The 8792-nt window shown below is 38.7% G+C and overlaps 3 protein-coding genes across 3 annotated transcripts in view; 1 reads left to right on the top strand and 2 right to left on the bottom strand.

Annotated features, from left to right (window-relative positions):
- Window positions 1-1821: 1821 nt before the first annotated feature.
- On the bottom strand, window positions 1822-2081 carry CBG25528 (the record flags this gene model as incomplete). Its single annotated transcript, XM_045242075.1, has 2 exons — window positions 1822-1895; window positions 2054-2081. 2 exons carry the CDS (start codon window positions 2079-2081, stop codon window positions 1822-1824), a joined length of 102 nt encoding a protein of 33 aa, XP_045099144.1.
- Window positions 2082-7024: 4943 nt separating this feature from the next.
- CBG11156 lies at window positions 7025-7999 on the top strand (the record flags this gene model as incomplete). The annotated part of the gene is made up of 4 exons (XM_002630384.1): window positions 7025-7103; window positions 7167-7371; window positions 7423-7483; window positions 7856-7999. The coding sequence occupies 4 exons, from the start codon at window positions 7025-7027 to the stop codon at window positions 7997-7999; spliced, it is 489 nt and encodes a 162-aa protein (XP_002630430.1).
- Window positions 8000-8213: 214 nt separating this feature from the next.
- CBG11154 overlaps window positions 8214-8792 on the bottom strand; it is a gene marked incomplete at both ends in the record, with an annotated part of 8958 nt that continues 8379 nt past the window's right edge. Inside the window, one exon of the mRNA XM_045242074.1 lies at window positions 8214-8629. Coding sequence (XP_045094470.1) covers window positions 8214-8629 — 416 coding nt within the window. The remainder of the gene's footprint in view (window positions 8630-8792) is intronic.

Raw genomic sequence — 8792 nt, 5'->3', positions numbered from 1 at the left:
AGTGGTTTTTTACATTTTTAACCTGCCGGACATGAACACCGTAAAAATCCGGAAAAATTTCCATGTAAAAAAGGCGCTGTGATGCCGTGGCCTAGGTTTCTCACTGCGCGGGAATTCAAATCCTTTTTTTTCAACGCCGTTTTTCAGGGATTTAGGATTTTCTTTTGAATTTTCTCGCAATAATATTAGGAAAATACATATTTTTTCAAACAGGGCAATAAAAATTTTTGGTCGGAGTCCCCCTTTAAAAGAACTACCCCTTCCTAGTCGTCAAGTTTGACCTCATATATCTCATTTCCTGTGAGAGATATTAAAAAGTTATCAACAGACAAAATATTTATAAATATACCAAAAATATTTTATCAGTTGACCACTTTTTGATATCTCTCAAATGAACCGAGATAATAGAGCTTAAAGAGCATGTTTGAACTTTGAGGTCACAAATCTCAGTTCCTGTAAAAGATATTAAAAAAAAGAAACTGAGATATTAGGTTGGCGGGAAAGTCTTTGTCACTTTTTCAATAGTTTATTTCTCAAAGAAAAAATAACCGAATAATTAATTATATTGTCCATCATTATCAACAACATGTCTCCAACGTTCCCTCAATTTATGGATTCCATTGCGGTAGAATCCAGCCGGGCGTGAGGCAAAGTATTGTTTGAGTGCCGCTTCGACCGCTCCACGGGAATTGAAGCTTCTTCCTTCGAAGGCACGTGTCATATCGCCAATAACCAATAGTCGGAAGGAGCAAGATCAGGAGAATACGGGGGGTGAGGGAGAACATTCCATCCATATCCCATCAGCTCCTGCTTCACTTGTTTCGAAACATGTGGGCGAGCGTTATCATGTTGATAGTACACTTTCTTGTCTTTCAGGGCCGAACGGTCGACTGCTTTCTTGAGGTTTCGTAGTTGAGTAGTGTAGAGGTCTCCAGTTATTGTTTTGCCCTCGGGCAGAAGTTCCCAGTAGATGGGGCCGTCCACTCCCCACCACACAGAGAGCATAACTTTTTTCGGATGAAGGTCGGGTTTGGGGACATCCTGTGGGCTCTCTCCTTCTCCAACCCACTGGGATTTCCTGTGGTGATTATCGTAGAAGACCCACTTCTCATCTCCGGTTATTAGCCGGTCCAGCCATCGATCGCCCGCGTGGAGAGTGAGAAGAGTAATCGAATCGTCGACTCGGCGGTCAAGGTTGGCTTGAGTCAGGTGATGAGGTATGAATCGACCAAAAAGTTTTCTCATTCCAAGAGACTTCAAACCTTCAAGGACTGTGCTATGGTGAACTCCGAATGTGACAGCTAGTTCACGGCTAGATTGAAATGGATCCGATTGCAATGCGTGCTTCAGCTTGTCCAAATCCAACTCACGGGGTCTCCCAGAGCGATCCTTTTCATCGAGCGAGAAGTCATCTTTTTCGAAACGATGGAACCAATTGCGAATAGTATTGTAGTGAGGGGCATGTGTGTTGTACACATTCTTCAAGAAAGTTTCCGAATCCTTCATCGTGGTGTGAGATAGGAAGAGGTAAATCAAAACATGTCTGATGTGAATAGCAGTGGGAACAAACATATCGTTTCAATTACAGATGAGGAGCAGGGAAGGAAATGGGGACTTGTTTATATGGAAGGTTCTTATCACCTTGTTATTCACTAGAGTCGATATCATACACAGCCTCCATATACGAGAACAGTGATTAAACAAACAGAGTGACAAAGACTTTCCCGCCAACCTAATAATTGAGCTTAAAATTCACGTTAACGGTGGGTTACAGGGTGGGCTTATAAGGTGTGCAGAGTGTTTCATTTTTAGGAGATCATATCATAGACGGTTTGTTGTATAGTTTTGTAAGCTGACAAGATCAAGAGCCTTTTTTCCCAACTTTGAAATGTGTACTGTAATTTCCTGTACCCTCCACTGAACTTGAAACACACATTTCCGATCAACCAGATGTTCTTTCTCATCACCTTCTATCGACCACTCTTCTTATTTTCCTCTCATCACTCTCTAATTACGTGTTTGTGTTACAATAATACAATACGATAAAGAAGACACATCCCCATAATAATAAGTGTGAACATGTTGAGTTGTGTCGCCCCGAGGATAATAGTCATTGTGCAACTGAGCAATTTGAACCGTCTCACAGATGTTCACCACTTTTAACAACTTGTTTCCCCGTCCCTATCACTGTACATCTTCTTTTAAAGGAAGACGGGAAAAAGGACCTAAACGAACTAAACGAAGAAATTGAGTAAAAGAAGAAGACTATTATTGCATTATAGACGGCTAGAAGGAGGCTTTTAACTTATTATTTTTAGTAGAGACATACTTCTTGACGAAAACTAATGGAAAGAGTGGGGGACCCTCACCTACTGTGTAAGTTGCCACGTCATCAGAATCAGACAAAGAACAAGTTGCTTCCGTTTTGAGCATTCACACCTTATTATCGCTCTTACCCCATGCCATAGACCCCATGGGCACTTTGAACATTTGACACCTTCTGACTTATCTATTGTTTCTTGAGCCACCGAAAAGAGAAGTATCCTGGGGTGAGCAATAATTCAGAATTATTACTCCATCATACACCCACATCCTACCACCCTCACACTTTACTTTACAACAACAGCAATTATTTTAATTAATTGACGGATTTTGCTACCGTATTGAGCATCGCTGTGTCGTATTGAAGCTCCTAATTGACCACAAACTGGGAACACGATGTTTTGTCCGTGGCGGCGGTGGCGGCTCATCGAGCTAATTATTTGTACGAAAAGCTGTATAGTTTGTTTTGAAAATGAAAACAAGATTTAATGAGAAGATGTTTTGAGCGAAAATTGGTATGAATTTAACTATGAAAACAAGCATGAGCAATGGAATGGGTTTTCAATTTTTGATTCGATTGGGTCAGCTCCATCGCCGTCGACCGTAACCAGAACTGATGAACTTCAATCGCATGAGGATGGGATTTTTCTGTAACATTTAGTTATATTATCACACAGAAAAGATATTATCGTTGTTTTTTAACCCGAACTGTCAACTAACTTTGAGCCTATGTATCTCGTTTCATGTAAAAGATACAAGAATGTGGTCGACTAACAAAATGTTTCTGATATTATAATTATTTTATTATTAATTATTTTAATAGTTGACCACTTTTTGATATCTCTTATAGGGAATGAGATATATGAGCTCAAAGTTGAAAGTTTGGGTAGCATTATGTTAGTTCTTACGGTATGTTGTTTGGAGCCAAAAAACCATGAATGTTCATCTTTGTTCAATGTTCATCTTTTTTCTTTTTTTCATTACATTCAATTACAGAAGTTCTCATAAAATTAAATATTTCCTAAAATTCCATTTTTTCAAATATTTAGAACATTTTGAGGTTGTGTCAATTTCAAAGCCTTTTACACTGGTATGAAATAGAAGGACACCCTCACTGTCAAGTTTGAGTGATTTATATCGGTTACTGTGACAAATAAAAAAAATGTGTCAACTGATGAAATGTTTATGATATTATGATAAACAGTTCATCAGTTGACATCGTTTCCATGTCGTGGACGGAAACCGAGATAAGATGGCTGAAAGTTGACAGTGTGGAAGCTCTTGTATTACAGGTTTACGGTATCTTGTTTCATTTTTTCCTGGAAATTTCAAAGATATTTAACTTTTATCTTTTTTTCAGAGCTTCAAAATTCTTTTAAAATTTCCATTAAGAAATTTTGAATGCTTTTTTTCATAGAACGCCACTCTACTTCTTCACTGTGAGCTCAGTTATCTCGGTTGCTGTGAAAGATACCACAAAACGGTCAATTAGCAAAATGTTTATCATAAAATTAGAATCGTTTTGTCAGTTTACTACTTTTTGATATCTCTCACAGGTACCGAGATAACTTGGCTAAACGTTGAAAGTTTTTTTGGTGTCATTCTATTAGTGTTTACGGTATTTCATCCGATTAAATGTACATAATATCGAGCTATTTTTTCGGTATAACATAATGAATTAATAGAACATGCGGGAACCTTGATGACCCCCATCAAAGATTCTTCAAAAGCATTCGATTTGATTCCCACTTGAACCCGTGTAGCCAGGTGAGGACCGCCGCGGCAAGCCGATAAACGAATTTTCAAAAACTGTACGGCGAGGGATTAGTGGATGGATGAGTACATCTGGTGAACACGTTGTCGCTCCTTTCGTAATCTTTTGACAGACATCTCCTCTTTTTGATTGGGATTGGATATTAATGGCCCCAGCAACAACTAATGAATTGAGCAAACATTGCACTAATGGTAAGAATAAGAAACATGTGCCGCCCTTCAAGCCACCTACAAAAACAATTGTTCTGAGCAACAGACGGGATACAGTCGGGATTATCTTTGTTTAATTAGACCTGTTTGATGAGAGAAACTATCTGGAAAGTAAGGGAACAATTGAGAAAGTATCATCAAAAAATTTTGTTTTTCTGTTTGCGGTTTTACGAGATTGTGTTCGAGAAAGCTATGATTTGAAGGTACTCATACAGTAATCTACCGTAGTCTCTTCTATTATTCTGGTACATAAAAATCGGAGCTGTGAAAGAGAAACACTGGTAGCCGTGGCCAAAGGTCCCACAGCTATAACTACAGTAACCTAAAAATATTCAATTTTTCGAATTTTTTTATCTAGATTTCCATGCGTTTTCAGTTTTTGTTTTTCGACTTGTTTAGGGAAAAGCAACAGGAAACACAACCGTGACAAGAGAGAAAATAAATACAAAAATAAATACAAATTCTAGGTTACGCTAGTTATAGTTTTGGGACCATTTACTACGGGCACCGGCGTTTGTCTTCCACACACTGCAGTGTTTTTTTCGGAAAGTTTTGAAAGTCAATTTTTTTGCGAATCCAGCAAGTAAATCAGGAAAGTTCAAATATTCTCAGACTACGGTAGTTGTCGTTGTGGGATCTTACACCACGGCCACCGGAGTTTCTCTTCCATTTTCTGTATCAGAATGATAATTCGAACGGAAGACAAAGAGATAAAAGTGCTTTCCTGTTCTCTATAATCTAAATGAGCTTTGCAAATGTAGTCCTAGCTATCTTTACATGATGGTATGCACATGACTACAAGCATTTTCTCAGGAAATTTCGGGCAAGCAAACGGCAAGTTGCGAGCAATTTGGCAAGTTGCTGGATGAATTAGCAAGTTGCTACTGCTTGCTGACCTTGTTTCAAGAGGGTGGTACAACAGCAAGTTGCCGCATGCATGAAACAGTTTTAGCAAGTTGCTATTTGCTTGCCGTGAAAAGAGCAAGTTGCCGATCTCTTGCTGCGTTCAGATGACATTCAAATGTTCTCGAATTATTAGTTTTCTTTTTGTCCTATTTTGTCCTATTGTATCCTATTTTTTGCTTGATTCTATTGTATTTCAAACTATCTTCACAACGAAATGAAAGGAAAGCTTGAAGGTAATATTAGAAATGTATATTGCTAGAAAAATTAATATCTTTTAAGGTTTGGACAGCTCGGACTAAGATCACCGAGGAACAAGAAATTGGGGAAAAGTCGAATTATATATATCCAAAGCTCGTCAGAAAATGTTATAATTTTTCTACGATATAGTCATCGAAGTTCGAAAGTATCATTATGATACGATCCACAAAGAACGAGTGGTTTTATCAAGTTAAATATCGAAGAACAACTGGAAAAAGCGAACGATTGAAGCATCGACACAGTGAATTGCTACCTTCAAAAACAATCTTCAGAGCTTTTTTTTCGGTTATCACACTATTTCTCACAACCTATGCGACAAGCCTGATATGAAGTTGAATCGCATTTCGAAATTTTTTTACAAAGTAAGAAACATTTCTCAAGCAGTTCATGAAATCTTATTTTCAGAAGTTCTTGCATTTGCATACAGTCCACTCCGTGAGAACCCTCTGCTATAATCGTTCGTGATGCGAAACGTTGAATATAATTGAACGTCGAAATTTTTCTTGAATGTCGAAGTTGATGGAAATTTAAGATACACATTTAGAAAAACTCAAAATGCGAAGTAATGCCTACGAATTTGCAAGAAACTTCCTCAAATTCATGGAAAAATTTTCGGATTTAATTTGAATATTGTTGCCCCAATCTCCCTTACTTTGTACCCTCCACCTATAGTTGACTTCCTTTTTTCCTACTATTGTTTTCTCACTCTGTTTCCTCAATAAACATGTCCTAAATAAATATGTCCACTTCGAAATTATGAGAAAAAAAACGCTCTTAATTCGGCAAGCTGCCATTTAGATTTCACGAAGAACGGCAACTTGCTTTATAAAACAGCAAGTTGCTGACCCGAAAAAACGGCTTGCCGTTTGTCAGCGGCAAGCATTTTTTTTTCGGCTTAGCAACTTGCTAATATTGGGCAGCAACTTGCCGGAAAATTCCCTGAGTTATGCTTATAATTTCAAATAAATGCATATTTTGAGTTAAACTTGATCAATCTTGGAAGCAACAACTTTTTGAAGTATTCTTGATACATCGGGTATCACTTCGAGAACATTCTTTGACCTCTGTCTTACCCCATCTCAAATCAATCAAAGTTAATTGACTTTCGAATCGAAAGTTTCGATGCAAACGAATTTTTCCCCACCACACCCTCATTGATCTTTTTTCCCAATTCTCACATTCCATCCAGCCTTGTTCTCATGGTCAGAGAAGACGGAGAGTGAGCGCTTGCCCATGATGAAGTAGAGAGACGCAGACAGCTAGTCCGGCCGTAAATCTACATCATAAAAATAATTCGAACATTTTGCGTTTTCCTCTCATCTCGCCTACCCCAAACCAAACTTTTTCCGATTGATTCTTCACTCCTTTTCCCCATATTTTGTTTATTTTTATTCGGAACACCTTTTTTCTCTCCTCAACTTCAGCTGACAAGGCTCGTTGAATGTAAACAAACAGCTGCTATCTAATCACCGACCTCGCTAGACAAGTGTGTCACCGTGTGCTCTTTCAGTTTTATTCTTGCTGATAACAACTCAAATTTATTGATTTTTAGTTTATGGATATGGATATGACTCTCCATTTCGGCGAAAGAGAGAAGATTCTCTTCAGCTGGTGGAAAACTGGGTCGTTGTCTGGTGAGTTTTCTGACAACGAAAGCTCAAATATATATATATATATATATATATATAAATTTCCAGGAATGGCCGTATCCATGCTCATCAGCTTCCTTCTGTGCATTCTCTACGAAGCCATCAAATCGTTCCGCTACTTTTTGGCGGTCTGGAACAATCAAAAGAGACAACAGCGACACGCAGAAGCGTCGATCACAAATCCCCAGAATAGTGGAGGCGACACCATTTCTGAAGATTCCGTTCACATTGCACCGCTCGTTCAGTTGTCTGGGTACGCTTTTTTTTAGCGTAAAAGTTAAAAAAAATTTTACGCAATTTTCAGATTCACCAGACGTCTCTTCACTTCGTACCGCATTGCGCAGGGCGCTCTCTACGGCCTTCAGGTTAGTTGTAGTTCTAAGTTTTTTTTTTTGAAAATTTGTTTCTCAAAAATGTGTTCTCCTCGTTGGAACTAGGTAATCATGGCATGAAATGCTTCAGAATTTTCGCTGACTTCTTAAAGGTGGGGAGACACACGCTGTGTCAGGAAGCCTGGTCGAAAAACGCGCCCCAGCGAACCCCAAAATCTCGCTGAATTCGCTGAAAAAGCCATTCCCAACAATTGAAAAAGCCATTCCCAACATCCTTGGTTACTGATTTTGTTTACCATTCTGCATTCTGCATAATTTTTTACCATTCTGCATAATTTTTTACCATTCTGCATAATCTAATAACCATTTTTGTGTTTTCAACAATCTAATATTCATTTCTTTCAGGCTCTCCTGGCCTACGCCCTCATGCTCATCGTCATGACCTACAACATGAATTTGATCCTCTCGATTGTAGTCGGAGAGGCAGTTGGTTATTTCCTTTTCACAGGAAACCCACTCGTCGATCAGCATCTTTCTGATTGTTGCTGATTGTTTTCTTATTGTCTCAACCCTGTCCCATCACTCTTGTTCTCTGAATTATCCATTCCTCCCCCCATCCGACCAATCTTCCTCATGTATTCTCTATTTCTTGTTACTGGTAATCTTCCATGATTTGTATGTCAACTTTGTAATTTCTTGAAACATACTTTGCAATCAAAAAACAACTTTATTTTGTAATTTTCATAAGTTAACTGCAACAACATCACAATCTTCTTTGTTCATTGACTAGATCGATTTTCACATTTCGAAGTTGTCCATTATACACGCGTTCGTTGTAGATCGGCCGAATTTGCTGCTGTCTATAAGATCCAGTGATCTCTTCAGGGGAGAGAATTCGTTCCACAACTTTGGGTACGATAGCCGTCGGAGCAGGTGCATATGTATGATAACCAGCCGAAGGGGGCATGGTTGGCATTGCTCCAACTATCGTATCAACTTTTGCAGGTTGGATAGCTGTATTTCCAGTGCTTGTAGTTCCGATTGGTGACAGCCGGAGTTGTGATAAATCTCCCTGAATGTTAATTGGATTTGTTGGTCCGTTAGTGGCGAATCGATCTACATGGGTGTCGTATTTATCCAGTGCTCCGTCGTATTGCCGGCGTGTTGGAAGGAACGAATCTGGAATTGTTGAATTCTGGCGAAATTTTTTTAAAGGGGAACTCTTTTTTGCATTAAAATGTTTGAAAATTAATTTATTTGTCTAGTATTATTGCAAAAAATTCGAGACTCCACCGATTCCGAGGAAGGGGTTGGTCCGAGGAACCGATTCCGAGGAAATCGG

The sequence above is a fragment of the Caenorhabditis briggsae genome (genome assembly GCF_000004555.2).
Source record: "Caenorhabditis briggsae complete genome, chrII, whole genome shotgun sequence".
Classification (NCBI taxonomy): domain Eukaryota; kingdom Metazoa; phylum Nematoda; class Chromadorea; order Rhabditida; family Rhabditidae; genus Caenorhabditis; species Caenorhabditis briggsae.
Note: the sequence above shows the minus strand (reverse complement) of the source record. Positions and strands in the feature narration are given on the sequence as shown.